We start from the raw sequence: 17,120 nt of genomic DNA, 5'->3' as shown, positions 1-17,120 counted from the left end.
TTCAGTTGTCTCAGCACTGGGTTGGGGAAAGTGGTGAACAGATATTGACTTTCTTAGACTTCAACAAGATATTCTCAAAAGGCAGTTTTCATGTGACAAACAGAAGGCTCAAATAAGTGGATAGCTTAGCATGTTCTACAGTCTTTATGAAAAATTCACAACTAAACAAGATATTAGAGATTTATTCAGAAGAGAAGAACAGCTTCCTGGTTAATGGGTGGACTTGTTTTAGATTCAGTCTGGTACAACATTTACACAACAATGTCTAGGAAAAGACTTTCCATTCGAATAAATATATATTGTAAATTGCTGATGCTCACCTTGTTAATAAGTGTTTAAAAGCTTTTTATAAACTGTTTTTATGGAAATAGTTCAAAAATAGATCATATAATTTACTGCCTTCCTAAACAATATCCTAAACATCATATGATCCTTTTTTGGTGACTCAGATTCCTCATTTTAAACATAATCATTGATGCCTACAGCTTTGGGAGCTATTAGTGTGAGGGTGGTTAGAACCTACTCTAAATAACTCTCAAAGGGCTCCCTCTCTCTTTTTCCTTGCCCTCAGGTTAATCACCTTTCACTTCTTGTTGCTGTCAATGTGTTATCTAATTTAGCCCATCTCTGCCACCTTCTTATCAGCAATAATGTGCAGTGAGGCTTTCAGATTTCACAGCCAGGCTTGTGGATGAGGGTTGAATAAATTGATCCTTGATTAGTCTAAGGAATCTGGGGCTCCCCTGTAGGTAAAGCACAAGGTAAGTTATAATGCATGACCTTGGTCATCTCTTGTTTCCAAGTTCACAAGTTGGGTTTTATTTGTTTTCTGCATCATGATTTATTACTATCATTAATATCCACAATGATTATGTAAAATATTGAACAGCTATCTGAACTATTAAATAACCTAAAAATCAGTAGAAAATAATAATTTAGTGTATTTTGTTGTAGCTACTTGTGCTTCTCTAAAGATACATATCTGTCATGTATTAATTTTTATTTCTTAGTCTTTCCTCCTTAAGAGCTTCTTTGTGGTCTGTTGTTAAACTTCTAATGACGATAGGCTATCAACATGTGTTTGACCAAAATTGAAGCTAATAAAAGTAAGCATATAATTTATAGTAAAGGATGCTTCCTTACGAGTTTGTTACAAATATCAGGTCCTTATAAATAAGAACCAGTAATAGGCCTTCATTTATTTTCTCAAGAATTTCTGAAATTTTAAATTCTTGTGATATTACTCAAAATATTTATGAATCATCAAAGTATATATCGTCACTACAGGATGTTACAAAATTGAAAAGACCTATGAGACTCTAATAAGACTTTAGCAGTGGCTAAAGGTAAGGTGCAGTAGGAGAAAGATGACTCCTAAGGCAAGTTTTAGTCACATAGGACATGCTTTGTCTTCTAATTGTGAACCACCAAGGTATGTGTGAGATAACCTTGGTTTCAGGGGAGCCAACACACAAGTTTACTGAGGATCTTTGATGCTCTACTGGTCATGTAGCTGAAAGTAGGCTGGACACTCAATTAAATCAGATACAAACCATGAATGTATACATTTTCAATAAACAGTGTAGACAGGTTAGTACAAAGTGCCTCCAAGGGAGCTTTAGACTTTTAAACAGCACTTTATAAAGCTCTAGTACATTCCATCTCAAACTTGACTACGAGGACCAAACTCCCAGGCATCCTAGAGTTAAGCATACAGACTCACTGCAAATTAACCTTATCCTTACTCATTTATTCTGTATTTCCATTTTTATATCATCTTGGTAAATCTCGTTTTTCCTTTCACGGAATAACTGTCACCATGGCAGTGACAGCAAGTCATACTATTTATTGAGTATCTATTATTTGATAGATGGTCCTGAGCAAAATACTGTATGTACATTACCTCATTTATAACTATGAGATTCGTGCTGTTATTCCAGTTTTACAGATGAAAAAGGGAAGCTTAGGATTTTTGCTTTCCTCACATAGCTGTTTGCTCTGACAACTTTATTTCTCACTTTTGAAATGTGTAACTGATGTGCACCACTTAAACTTGGGATACCAATGAGATCACATTTGTTACTCAAATAACCACAGCTCTTGGTAATAGAAGAATGTCTGTCTTCCTTCCCTGACCAACCCTGTTCCTATGAGGAATTTAAGAACTCTAGGGTAACATATTGGGTCTAGAAGAGTAGGCCCTGACTCTTGCATTAAAGAAAAGATAATGGAATGGGTTCATTTGTAGAAAGTCCTAATTCTCTTGTTCTTGATGTTCTTGTAGTGGTTGCTGGCATTAGTCTTACATCAAAACCAGGGCTCCCAAACCAGGCTTTCTGGTACCCAGAACAGTTTCAAGGACACTAAAGAAATCACTACATTTGTTTAAAAAATTCACTACAGTAACTGAGGCATAGATTGCCCCAGCTGGGCTGGGAAAAGAGGAGGGTACCTTTCTACCTAGCATTTCACTCACCTGTGCTCACTCCATAATACGGTAGGCCTGATTCCCCAGTGTTTCAGCTATTTGGTTGCCCTGTTGTTTGTTTTCATATCCCTGGCCTCTCTCCCAAGCTCATAGAGCCAGAGTAGCTAATTGAGAAAAACCAACAACTGAGTGATGTGACAGGATGGTGTGGAGGACTACTCAGTATGTTTTCCATGATATTTGTAACTCGTATCAGGACAGCAATAACCCATCTGACAGGTTTCAGTGACTTTGAATTTTCAAAAGGGATCTGTTCCTCTTTCTCAGAGCAGGAACGTCCTAGCCCATTCAAGCTCAGTGTGCCAAATGGGTTTGGAAGAGAGTGGCAAGACTCCATCTATCTCTAGGTCAGAGGTTTCCAAACTTCTGACTTTACCGTGCCCTTAGTTGTGACAGTGATTTTTTTTCATGGCAGCAAGGGGCCAAAAGAAATACTTAATAGTTATATTTATTAAGTGGCTAGGTCCAAACAACTTAATATTTATATATCCTGATAGCTTAGTAGCCATTCGAAAAATAGTATACATAAATTGAAAGAACGCAGTACTTTTATTTCAACCTTAAATAGCGATGCAGTTACTTACTAATGGGATGTATGTGCCTGTTGGGCACTGCACAATTTCTCAAACCTAAGAATCAGATTGTATAGTGGAAGATATTGGATACAGGAGGATACCACGTACATTTCCTGTTCCACATTGATTTTTCACATAGCACTTTTTACCACAGCCAAAAATCCAGCTTCACAAAGGAAATGAATGTAGAATTATCTAATGATGAAACTTATCGATGAATTTGGACTGAGAACTTTAAGGCCAAAAAAAAAAGAGCTTTATTTGGGGATTTTTTTAGTAATTGCAATCTGGGAGAAACCCCAACTGTGTTCCAAGGGGCAAAGAAAGACAGAAAAAGAGGGACTTTCAAAAGGATTATATAAATTGCTTTGAAAGAGCTGTAAGTGGTGCTGGCAAGCAAATTTAACTTTGCTATACATGATTAATTGCTTATGTCTATTCCTAGGTGAAAAATTTATTTTTAATAGAGAGTTCGGTGATGCAAAATGAGTTCTAGGAACTGAATCAGGATGTAGCCATTGATTTAGTGCAATTCAAAAGTTCAGTTTCACATGGAAAAGGGAGTGAGTTAGCTCAACTTCCCAGAGGCCTCCCTGCTCCATTTTAGATTGCTTTCTTGACTATCAACTTCATTTTGCTGTTTTTCTTTCACACTGTGAGCTACCTTAACTTAGTAGTTTGTGTGGTGTCCAACAGATACAGAGTATCAATACATTTCCTTCAAAAATGTAAAATATCCTGCTCATTCTTTATGAATTTGCAGCAGCATCTTGGGGTACCTTGGTGTACATCTTGAGATGCTAGTTCCTTGCTAGGCTAAAAAGCATCTGCTATGTCCTCTTCCCAGAACAGTGGATGTTCAGTTACTCTACCTCTACACAACTATTAGAGGAAATTAAATGGTTCTTACAGAACAAAAAATGTCCGCTCCAAGGGGAGCACACATAGAACTATTCTACGAATTTCAAAGGTAATTTCTCTTGCTGAACAAAAGGATATTCAAGTCTCACTAGAAACTTTGCTGTCAATGTATTTATTTCACAATCATATATTAAGTTTGTGGTGCTGTTTCATAATTAGAGGCATGGTCCATGGCTTCCTAGCTTCTAGTCACCCAGTCTTCCATTCTGCTTTTCATTTTTTCCACACGTATTGTATCTGTTCTGTACCAAATTCTTTACTAGGTGTTATGAAAGATGGAGGTTGGATCAAAATATTAATAATGCATGATTCCTACCCTCAAGAAGCTTAATCTTGAGACAGAACCAGATAGGCACATCAAAAATTATACAGTTAAATTGCTATAATTTAAGTGTACATAAATACTGAGAGTCTAATGAAGTGGGGAGTAGAATCTGGGGAAGGTTTTTAGAGGATGTTATATCTGAATGGAATAGGAGTTCTCTAGGCAGATGAAATTTTGGAGGCAGTAAAATAAAAATTATGGAGGCAGTAAAGAGCCTATTTGGAGAATGGTAAGACTTGGTTTGACTGAGGAATAAGGTGCATGATGGATGTAGTTGTCAAAGAAATCGCCCAATATCTGTCTCTCCCATCTGTCCTTTTCTTTCCATTTAGATAGCCACCATTCTAATGTGTGGTGTCATTATTTCTTAACCTGGTGTATTGTCAGTAGCCTTTTACCTGGCCTTGTCCCCTTCATTTCTCCTCATCCTACCTCCAACTCTGTTTTATATATGTTTTGTAGGTTATTCTTCCAGAAGTATTGGTCTGAAATTTTGAATGCTGTCAAATAGTTTAATAGCTTAACATTAAGTGTCTCCAAGACATGGCTGTGTCCAGTTTCATTTCCTAGTCTTCCTATTTTGAATCTTATACTCTGGCCCTGCTGACCAGCTCACTATTCCTCATTTATGACCCTTGCTTGATTCAATACCAAGCCTTCACTTGCTGTTTTGTTTTCCTAGGATGTCCTTCACCATCTTTGCATGTCCCAATCCTGCTAATTTTTAAAAGGCCAACTCAAACATACTTTTCAGGGGTCCTTCTCCAGGTCTCTCCCCCTGCCCCTAAACATGCCTACCCAGTAGAAATATGCCTGCCTTTTGACCTCAAAACACATCCACCCTGTTAAGTCTTGCTTTAGAGCTCATTCTGTATCTTTTATCTTCGTTATCTCTTGCACTGAAGAACCTTGAGGGCAGAGGCCATCTGCTTTTCATCTTCATGACTTGTCATGATCTCATTGTATATAGTCTATGTTCAGTAAATAAGTCTTAAGAAAAATAATTTTGTTCACTTAAGAGAAAAATGTAAACATTTGCAACTTTACATAATGACTTCTTTATTGAAATGAGACCCAAGGTAGAAAAAAAAATGTATTAGATGAGTAGAGATTTTTCCAAGTGGGCATTAATTTTCAGACCTTATCCTCTGCTATTTTTCAGCAAATGTATGGATATGATTTCACTTGGCAAAGATTTTTTGGCATTAAAATATGAGTTTTAGTATTCTGCAATGCATTAAAAATATATTACACACTGTATATTTTGGTTTAAAGTATTAATTTAGGGAGTTCCTTGAGAAGCCATCTTATTTCACCTATTTTATTATTTTGTTTTGAAGAAAAAGCATGGGCGACAGCTATTTGTTTTGAAATTATGAAAAAGTAGTTATATTTTTTCAGTAAATATACTTACTTTGTAGGTGTACATATGTGTATCAGTCTTAGATTTTAAATATTTTTTTAATAAGGATCTTTCCTAACTGAATCTAAATAAGACAGATTTGTCTTTATTTCCTTAAATGAGAAAAGTACATGCTTTGAATAATACCTCAGTGCTGTGTGCTCAAAGTACATTTACATTTTATATACTTGTCACATCATGTAATCTCTGATGAAGGAATGCACATGATTCCTGACAGCTGTGGGCTAACTCACACTATTTGATAAGAGGAAGAGGGAAGTGTTCATCTTTAGTTTCAAACATCACTGCTTTATTTTTAGAAGTCCAAATACAAACCCTTGCATCATGGAAATTACCCAGTGTTTTAGGAACAGATAGTCTGATCTTATCCCATAGATCCAAGCTGCCTCCTTCCCCTTTATTTTGTTTTCACGTTGAAAATATCCTAATGCTGTTATCATCCATTAGATTTCCAAATTACTTTGATGAGGACTGGCAAATACTCTGCCACAACTTCCTGTTCCCGATTATATTGCAGACATAACTAATCAATAACAATATCTTCCCTACTAGTCAGATTCTTACTCCAGGTAGTATCTTCTAATTGACTATATTCAGCAAACAAGATAAAATCTTGCCAGCTTATTCTTTCTGGAGTTCTCACTATTATATTACTTTGCCTCCCATTGTAAGAAATACACAGACGGTGTTTGTGGAATGTTCTTGGTAGTTTGATTAGGTTGGGATTAGAAGATCTGTATCCTACTACATTACCTTATAGTTGCTTACCTTTCTGAATTAGCCTGCTTTCTTGTTACAAGAGTTAAGTGCATTCCTTGACCCCCCCACACACACACACACACACGCACACTTTCCATGTAAATAGCATATAAGAAAATTAGTTTCTCTTAGGAGAATTTAGTTGTTGTTTTTTTTTCCTTAAAAGCTCAAAATACATTATTGTTGTTTGTTTGGTTTATCTTAAAGAAAATTGTCCCAAAAGCCAGGGATATCTTAGACTGCATTAACATATCTATTGTGTTTCAAAACAAGGAAGCAGATAATCCTGATCAGTTTTGCACTTGTTAGACCACACATAGAGTATTGTACTCAGTGTAGGACACTGTGTTTTATGAGATAAAGATGGTGCAGAGACTTTATACATTTTATATGACCAACAGATGAACTAGACATGTTTATTCTGGAAAAAAGAAGCCTTGAGGGAAATCAGTTACTGTCTTCATGTATTAGTTGGCCTTGTTATATAGCAGAGACTTACTCGTATGTTATTTTAAAGGTCATAAGTAAAGCCAATGGCTAGGTGGTTATTAATTCAGTAAAATTTCCCTCAGAAAAGGGCACTATAGTCAAAGAAATATGACAAATGCATGTGTCATGTTCCTTTTCTGGAGATTTACAAATATGTATTAAATATATACTAAGAGTCCTAAAAAGTCATTCAGTAAAAAATCTTTTTAAATATGTTAATCCCAAGAGACTCATGGACATGAACAATAGACTAGTGGTTACCAGAGGATAGGGAGGAGGGGGAAGGTAGATGGGGAAAAAAGGGGTCATATGTGGTAACAGAAAGAAATTAACTATGGGAGGTGAACATACAATGCAATATATATATGGTGTACTGTTGACTTTGTGAGATTCATGGTTTAAGGATGTTAATAGTGAACCAAGGGATAGAGATTTTGACAAAGACACATAGTAGGACACTGAGAAGGAAGGAAGGAAGGAAGGAAGGAAGGAAGGAAGGAAGGAAAGAAGGAAGGAAAGAAGGAAAGAAAGAAGGAAAGAAAGAAGGAAAGAAGGAAAGAAGGGGAAAGAAGGAAAGAGGGAGAGAAAGACATATAAAAAAAATATGTTAATCCCAGCATTCCATAAACACCTTCCTCAGAACTAGTTCTCTAGGGAACTCACATTTGGGTGGTGGTTCTCAAATTATGGTAGTGAAACCAGCAGCACTAGCATTACTTGGGAAGTTATTAGAATTGCAACTTCTTGGCCTCACCCAGACCTATGGAATGAGAAATTCTGGGAACTGGGCCCAGCAATCTTTATGATAATAAGTCCTCTAGGGGATTCTGATGCTGCTAAACTGTGAGAAGCACTGCTAGAAAATTCCACTGTTATTCTCCAACTCAAAATTCCACTGTTATTCTCCAACAGCTCCCTTTTAGTTTCCTTCATACCACTTACCATAATTGTTATTTTTAAAGATTTCTTCTAATGATATTTTATCACTCTATGGTTCATTTTTATAGATGGTTACCCTCCTGAGGTACAAAAGGAAGGAAACACTTATAGAAGGCCTACCATAATTTTCAACCTAGTATAGGTGCCATCTAGCTGGTATCAGTTTGGATAGTTTAAAGAATCCTCAGTATAATATATATATATATTCTAGAAAGTGAAATACACATTTCTCTAATGAGCTAAACCTTAAATTCACTACTATTCTTGCCATTTTTAAAAAGAACACTTACTGTTTTTTTATTTACTTCAAAAAGTTCTTTACAAAATATAGAAATTTTTAAAATATCTTGAAGGAACTGTAATGTGCCTTCTCCCATGTCAGAAGTCTATAACATTAGAGAATTTTCTAATTTCTTTGTATTAGTGGAGATTAATTTCTGGATTCATTTCATGCTCTCCAAATGAGCATGACACTTTTAGAAAAATGTAATCGAAGTATGGTTTAAAATGAATGTGTAAAAATAAAAATAATTTCCCATAACTGTGCATGCAACTATTGCCTTATTTAGTGTATTGGGTATCATAATGTCCATTTTGAATGTTTATATGAAATGTCTCTATAAGTCATGCAGAATTTTCTTGTTCTGAAAGATAGTGAAATGGGGTTGAATATACTAAGGTGTCACAATATAGTTAAGTGAATTTAGAACAAAATTATAGTGTTCCTTGGAATGAATTATGGCCAAAATTATCTTAATTTCTTGGTCCTGTCACTTTTTTAATATAAGTAAGGGTTCTCCAGGTTTATATTGGAGTTTAAAGGGGAAGCATTTATTTTACAAAGTTATAGATAATATTGTCTCCCAATTGGAGTTTTATTTGTATTTACTTTGAGACTGATAGTCCAGAGATGGATTTTGACTTGCTTGCTGCTGTCCAACAGCAGAGTGCCTGGAGGTATCCACTTATAGTAATGGGTATAAGTCCTGGTATCAGTTACTATATTTAAATACCCATGGTTGGCAGGAATGTGCTGAAGTGTGATATAACATAGTTAATTATGTCACTGTCCCTGCCCAGGGCAACTGCTCCTGAAAGGACATACTCACATGATGAGGAAGATGGCAGATGTGGTGTCTCAGAGCTAAAAGTGACTTCATTGCTGACTCCAGGAGAGATTTAGAATGTTGGCTCTGTTTCCTAAAGAGCATCTAGCAGATTTCATCCTGTATATTAACTTTTCACATGGCTTTTTATTACAATTTTTAGCTTATTATTGTGTCTCTTTTTAGTTTTCCTCATGGGAGAAAAAGCCAATTCAATATTAAAACGCTTCCCAAGAGCTAATAGACTTTTCGAAGAAACAAGACAGGGCAACATTGAGCGTGAATGCAAAGAAGAAGTCTGCACATTCGAAGAAGCAAGAGAAGCTTTTGAAAATAATGAAAAAACTGTAAGTATATTGGAATTTTAAAAAATGTTCACAGATTTGCCTAACTTTTGGATGTATGTTCGAAATCTGCATTCCCAAATAGTGTGCATTGCTAGCGATTAAAAATCACCCTTGCGAAGAACTCTGAAAGTGGCATCTAAGTAAGAACACTCTGTGTAGGAGAGGTAGGTTTACGTCCTTGTATGTCGGTCTATCTTGGCAGGTCCGGTTTCCATAGGACTCTGCTGAGCTGAGATTTATCATCTTAGCAAGGGGAAGCATTTATTTCACAGGAGGCTTTGTTCCGGAAAGTTATAGATAATATCATCCCCTTACTCTGCCTAATCAGAGAGAAATTGTGGAGGAAGCTAATAGATGCTGACACTGTTTTAAAACGTTTTACTTCTCATACAAAAGAAAAGAAATACCTGAACCTTGCTCCCTACTCTGTGAGAATAGTCCTTTTCACCTCTCTTTACTCTAGTCCACATGCTATTCAAGGAGAGCAGGGATGGGAAAGCACAGGCAGTGGTGTAAATTCTGTGGAACTGCTCTGCAGCCGTAAATTACATTACCAGGGGTGGCCATTTTATAAAGATCCTGTGCACCATGAAAATAACACTAGATGCTAAACAAGGGATGTCAGATATGTCTGTGTTAAAAGGACATCAAATACATCTGAGAGGCAGCAGATGCAGAAATTTTAAAGAAAGATTCGATCTCTTGTTAGGTAGAAAAGGACCCAGGGGTAATAGGAAAGAGCTCAAGGTTTAAGAACTCAAGGTTTTATACATTTCTTAAGTTGTTTCCTAAGTATTGCTCTGTTGCTGTTGTAAATGGGGTGTCCTTTCCATGATATATTCTAACTGGTTATTATTTGTGTATGTGTAAGCTATTGATTTTTAAAACCTTATTGAGTTATAATTGACATACCGTTAACCATACATATTTCAAGTATACAGTTTGATAAGTTTTGTGGACATTGGGGTTATTTCCAATTTGGGGCTATTACAAATAAAGCTGCTATGAATATTTGTGTACAGGTTTTTGTGAGGACATAAGTTTTTATTTTTCTGTGATAAATCTCAAGGAGTACAATTGTTGGGTTGTATGATAAGTATATGTGTAGTTCTTTAAGACATTGACAAACTAATTTGTCATTGTACAGGTTACCATTTTACATTCCTGCCAGCAGTGTTTGACTGATCAGTTCCTCTGCATACTTGCCAGCACTTTGTTTTGTTACTATGTTTTATTTGGTCATTCTGATAGGAATGTAGGGATATCACATTGTGGTTTTAACTTCCATCTCTTTAATGTCTAATGATGTCAAACAACTTTTCATGTGCTTATTTTACATTTATATATTCTCTTCTGTGAACTCTCCCTTCACATCTTTTGCTTATTTTCTATTTCTTTACATTAATTTTTCAAATTGAGATATAATTCACATACAACATTTTATTAGTTTTAGCTGTACAACATAATGATTCAGTATATATATACACACACACATATATATATATTGCGAAATGATTGCCTCAATAAATTTAGTTAACATCCATCACCACACATAGTTACAATTTTTTTCTTGTGATGAGAAATTTTGAGATTTACTCTCTTAGCAACTTTCAGATATGCAATATAGTATTAACTGTAGTAACCATGCTATATGTTACATCCCCATGACTTACTTATTTTATAACTGAAAGTTTGTGTCTTTTGATTCCCTTCATCCATTTTGCTGACCCCCTACCTCCCATCCCTACAACCACTCTTTTGATTATTTTCTAATTGGATTGTTTGTTTTCTTTTATTATTGAATTTTGAGAGTCCTTTTTATGTTCTATATTCAAATCCATTGTCAAATATATGTTTTGTAGGCTATTGGTTTTTATGTGCTAATTGTATATCTTACTACCTTACTGACCTCTTTTATTACTTGAATTAGTTTTATCATTAACTCTCAAGGTGAACAGTGTTTTCAGTGCTTAACTCTCTGGCTTTTATGCATCTCAGTGCATCTATATATCCGTTCCTGTCTGCAGACAGGATGCTGCATTTCAGCAATCTTTGACACAGATAAAGGAACTAACTCCTTCAGCAGTTGCTTAAGCAATTCTCTATGCTCTCCAGCTTCACCTTTTCCTATCTATAGACTCATTCTCATTAGCCTACACAACTTTTAGGGAAAAAAAATTCTCCTCACCCCACATACCCCTCCAACAGCCACCTCATTTTTTTTTTTACCCCCTCGGCTTTTCTCTGAGCTCAACATTAGAGCTCCATCCAGATAAGCCAACCACCTCTTGCCACAGTATCCCAGCAGGGCAGCTACAGCGTTTGGAATCTCAGGCCACAATAATTACAACCAAGCAATGCCTCCGAACTCAAGTGTGCATGTACACGTCAGAGGTCAGTGTCACTAAGCCTAGAGTCAACCATATCACTTCTTTAAACTCTTCTATATACTCTCTCTATACTCGTCCTCTGGTGAATTTTTCTAGTCTTGGGTCTTGAAATGCTATTGACTCCCAAATTTATCTATATCCTAGAGGGCTGACCTGAACTGTATGACTAACTGTCTACTCAGTAGTTCCTCTTTGAACTGAATACAGTTCTCAAATTAAACAGACAGATTTGGAGTCCTTCCCAAAAAATTTGATCCTATCACAGCCTTTCTGATCTCAGTAAGTGGTAACTCAGTCCATCTATCTCTGTGCTAAGTCCTAAACCTTGTTGTCATCCCTAACTCTTCTCTTTTTTTATATCCCACACCCCATCTGCCAACAGTGTTGTTTCTAACATGAAAATGTATTTAGGACCTAGCCACCTCCCAGTCTCTCTACTTGTTACCACTTCACATCCAAGCCACCATTAATTACTTTTGTATCTATATGATTTCTTAGCCCCCTCCTCATAGTAGATTCTCAAAACAGCAGACTAGAGTGATCCTTTCAAGTCTCTTCTCTGTAATGGCTTCTCATCTCCCTCAGTAAAAATAAAGTGCTCAAAATCACCCACAAAGAGCTATACTATCGGTCCCCATCCCTCTCCACCCCACACTTCACCATGGCTGCAGTTACTTCTTTACCACATCTCCTATGACACTCCACCCCTTATTTACTTTGCTATGGCTTTCTTATGGCTCCTGACACACAGCATGTGTCCTGCCTCATGGCTTTGGCACTTACCTACTCTTTCCTCTTCCAGATAGATATAGCTGAGCTCCCTCACCACTCTCAGGTCAAGATCATTTTCTCCTTGAGGAAGTATTCTACCTTAAGTTGCAACCTTTGCCCCTTTTGTGAATTTCTTTTCTTCCCAGCACTTACCACCATCTGACATCTGTTTGTTGTATTTGTTTATTGTTGCTCTCCCCCTAGAACTGTTAGCTCTATGACAGCAGCATTCCTCTTCTGTTTTGTTCATAGCTATGGTCTTTAGCATATAAAACAATGCTGGCACATAATAGGATCTAAGTAAATATTGATGAATGAAAGAATGAACAAATGGATCGGCATATTACAAAGTACATTTAACTCATAGGAAGAACTGGTTTAAAGCTTATTCACAAGTTAGCTGATAGATGTGGACTTAATTTAAATTTTTTATTATGTTGGTATTATGTTCCTTCACTTCTTTATGGTTTAAAGCCTATCATCTAAGTTTGCCCATGCCATTAAATCCATACCAATTTACAATAAGGTGTCCCCAAGAGTTTTGGTCTAATAAGTAATAGAAATGACACTCTAATCCTTGATCCATTTTAGAACAACTATTTCAGAATAGTGTTTGTTACATGTTAAGAAGGATCTGCTGCTCTGGGTTAAGCATTGAACAACAGTTTCATCTTTGAAGTTCACGATTGATTGATTCTGGCAGTAAAGAAAATGATAAGCTTTTGGGATTTTCTTTCAACTCTTAGACTACTAATTAACTATCATTTTGTTTACTAAAATTTGTCATTCGAAACAGATTTATTCATATTTTCATCATCCCCAAATCTGGACTGTATGAATTTTGAAGTCTGCTTTCAGTGTTATGAGGGATCTTTTTTTTTTTTTTTAACCTAATTTGGAACACAACTCTAGTTATGGCATACAGTGGGAGAAAATGTATGGCACTTTGCGGTTCTCATTTTCACCACATATAAATGTGGTCAGATTTCAGACATTATTTACTGAATGTCTACTGTGTAACAGACACAGGGCATACAACAGTGAATAAGGTGACCCTACCTCATGGTGTTTGAGATCTCTTAGAGACAGCAGACATACACACAAGGGTTCACTCACACAAGCAGTAGTTATCAGAATGCCATACATAGCAAAATCCTCTGCTTTAAGAATCAGATGTACCTGATTTGGTGTCTCAGCTCTGCCACCTACTGACTGTATTGATTGTGAAACATTTCATCTTTCTAGGCCTCAATTTTTGTACCTTTTAAAAGGGAGAAATTATACCTACATCATTAGGTTTGGGAATGTGCACTTAGCTTAGTGCCTGGCACAGAGATAGCCTTTAATAAATATATTCCAGTTTTAGGTGCTAAATTAGTAGATTTTTAAATCTACTACTGTTTTCTCTGTTGACCTGTGAGGGTTCTCTGCATTTTGGAACTTTTAATCTTGAACTAACATGAAGAAAATAATAGTAATTTTTGGAAGCAACTATTTTAGAACTTTTCTTCAGAAATTATTTCTAGTTTATTTGTGTTCAACTCTCCAAAATGACTGTGCTCAAACTTTAGAGTGCATAAGAATCAGCTTGGCTGCTTACTGAAACTGCATAGTCCTGCTTGGTGCACAGATCTGTGTTTCTAATACCATTCCACAGTAAAAGAAACCTGAACTCTTTGGGGGAGATGGCTGATTCTAGGCCTGGGGCAAGGAGAATGCAAGATGAGTTGGAGTATATTGTAGTACCAGAAGGTAGGGAAGTGCTCAAGAAAACAGATTGGGAGAATGCCAAAGGGACACAGGAGCCACCTTAAAGGAGCTCTCAATAGCCAAATCTGGAACAGTTGAGCAATAAAATAAATAATGTGGTATTGGTTTACAATCCAAAGCATACAATAAATACAATAAATTTATAATGATATAAATAAATGAATACATAAATAGAGAAAAGACAAGTCTGCAGTACACAAGAAATCCAAATTATGTATGTAAATACTCCCCTTCCCAGGAGACGGAGCTTAATTCTCTGCTTGTCATGAGTATGGCTTGGACTTAATGATCTGCTTCCAAAGAATAAAGTATGAGAAGTGGGAGGAAATAACTTTACATTGGAGAAAACTGGCAAACACTGCCTTGACCAGGTGATTAAGGTTATCATCATCAGCGATAAATCATATATGTCCTGTGATGATGAGAACAGACTGCACTTCTGTGGTATTTCCCCCCAAAAAACTTATAACATGATCCCAGTGGGATCATGAGAAAATTATGAGAGACATCCAAATTGAGAGACATTATACAAAATACCTGATTTGCCAAAACTGTCAAGGTCATGAAAGAGACTGAGAAACTCTCACAGACCAGAGGAGACTAAAGAGACGTGATGATTAAATGCAATGTGGATTGGATTCTGGAACAAAAGGTCGTTAATGGGAAAACTAGTGAAATCCAAATCTGTTGTTAATAGTAATGGACCAATTTTGATTCGTTAATTATAATAAATATACCATCCCAATGTAAGATGCTAATATTAGGAGAGACTGGATGAGAGGGGTACAGGGAAATGCTCTGTACTATCTTTGCAACTTTGCTGTAAATCTAAAATTATTTCAAAATAAAATACTTTAAAAATGCAGTCCAAGGTCTACAGATCTCAGTGGGGCAAGGGAACCAGCCTTAATGATCGATCTTGGGGATTTTAATGTAGGTGATCAGTAGATAACGTTTTGTTAGATTGTATAGCAAATGGTCCAACTAAAAGTGGAGTACTTAAAAAGCTTTGCAGTGGGTAGTATTTCTGAAGGTGTGGATGACTGTCCTGTCTGGGTGCATCATCCCAAATCTTTATCATATTCCCTGTGCACTCCATGTTCTACTGATATCCAAGGGTTTTAAATCTAAGTCCAGAGATTCCTTTTTAGATAATACCTTTCATTCCAAAGTGTTGCTATTTAAATTTGTTTTGTGTGGAAATTGCTGAAAGAGAAATCGAAGAAAGAGATATGCAGTGCCCCTTCATACAAGTATATGTTACAAAAACTACATTGGAAATCTCTAAATCCAAAGCCCATGGCAGGAGGTAACACGCAAGAGGTATCTTTACTTAAGGTATCTTAAGTAAAGAGATAGCGATTACAGTAGATGCTCAATGTCTGAGGTATTTAAGAGTTGGTCATTAGTTTCCTGGAGATTACTCATCACTCTTGTAGGCAGAAACTCAGATTCTTCAGCATTGTTAGAAAAACTCCTATTTCACTTAGTCTTTCATGATCCATTGATGGCACCCGAGACACTGATTTAGAACTTTGCCCTATGAGAGAGGAGGGAATTCAGGAAAGAAGGGAGGTAGGAGTTGAGTCTGGGTATAGACATATAGGGGTCAAACATGGGGTGGTGCTGTGGTCATCCCCCAGCCATACTCCATGCATTTCCATTCAAATCTTTCTGTACCTTCCCTAGACTCATCCCAGTCCCTCCTGGGGCAGTTACATATGAAATTTCCTCCCTTCAGCCACATGGGGGTGGTTTCCTGGGGCTCCCACAGGCTTCCTCTTTACTTCTTTTGGGACCTCTTGAGAATAAGTTAAACAAGGCTACATTATGTTATTTTATGCAGTTGGTATTCTGAGCTGCTGGAAAGATGAGGAAGGTCTGACTTCTACAGGCAGGCATCACTTTTTCCATTATGTGATCATTTGAAGTAAATTTTTATTGATTGTATTGTCGATGTTATTTTTAAATTAGTGGTGAACTTTATTCTCTGGCAGTTGTGCTCTTTTGTAGAATATAAATCCTATGTAGTCTCAATTATTCTTTTCAGGTTATGGTAGTAACATAATTTGGAAGGTTTCAGCCTGTATATTCCCAAAGCAGTGGACTTGGCTCCAGTGTGAGTCTCCCTTGCCCATGCCAGCAGTCTGTTAACCTTGACCTGAAGTTACCTCAGCAGGTTTCCTCTTCCAGTGCCCGTTCATTTTTTTCAGACCTACCCTCAGAGACTGGCTACTGGTGGGGCTGACAGATCCATTTTTGATCACTTATAGAATCATCTCCACTATAGCTTTAATATAACTCTTCATATGTGGACAGCAATGTCTAACCTTCTAGATATGCTACTGTTTACCCATGATTGCACTGAACTCATCAGTGCTCCTTGTTAGAATTAATTTGCCAGAAAGAGTTCTTCTAATAGATCTGGTGGAATCCCAAAGGTTCCATGGCACTCTTGCACTGGAATTTAAAGTCACATAAATGATGAATCATGTGTCTAAAAAGACCTTGCCTTGTGTAGCCACTCTAGTGTGACAGTCTAAACTTCTGTTCCTTAGAGACAGGCAGATTTCATACCTTTATAAACACTTAGGACATAAAAACTCCTATCCACTCTCTTCCATTTAAAACTTCAGTGTTGGATTTATTTTATGCTTACCTTTTCCTCCTCTGCTCCTCCAGCTCCTGCTAGACCTTGACCTTAAGACTGAGGAGTGAGGAGAGGGGCATGATCTGCTCTTTAACCCTTATCCTTTCCCCTTTTTCTCTCCTCTGGTATTTTGAGGACTGGGGAGAAGGAGGAGGAAAGGGGACAGA

The 17,120-nt window shown here is 36.7% G+C and overlaps 1 protein-coding gene across 4 annotated transcripts in view; it reads left to right on the top strand.

Annotated features, from left to right (window-relative positions):
- Positions 1 to 17,120, top strand: part of PRRG1 (proline rich and Gla domain 1) — an 87,322-nt gene that overhangs the window by 53,122 nt on the left and 17,080 nt on the right. For all 4 annotated transcript variants that reach the window (XM_006918267.3, XM_015594379.2, XM_025051327.1 and 1 more), the window contains exon 3: positions 9,212 to 9,372. In XM_006918267.3, the coding sequence (XP_006918329.1) occupies positions 9,212 to 9,372 (161 nt within the window). The remainder of the gene's footprint in view (positions 1 to 9,211; positions 9,373 to 17,120) is intronic.

The sequence above is a fragment of the Pteropus alecto genome, unplaced genomic scaffold (genome assembly GCF_000325575.1).
Source record: "Pteropus alecto unplaced genomic scaffold, ASM32557v1 scaffold28, whole genome shotgun sequence".
NCBI classification, from domain to species: Eukaryota; Metazoa; Chordata; class Mammalia; order Chiroptera; family Pteropodidae; genus Pteropus; species Pteropus alecto.
The sequence above is the reverse complement of the archived record's forward strand: the minus strand, read 5'-3'. Positions and strand labels throughout refer to the sequence as shown.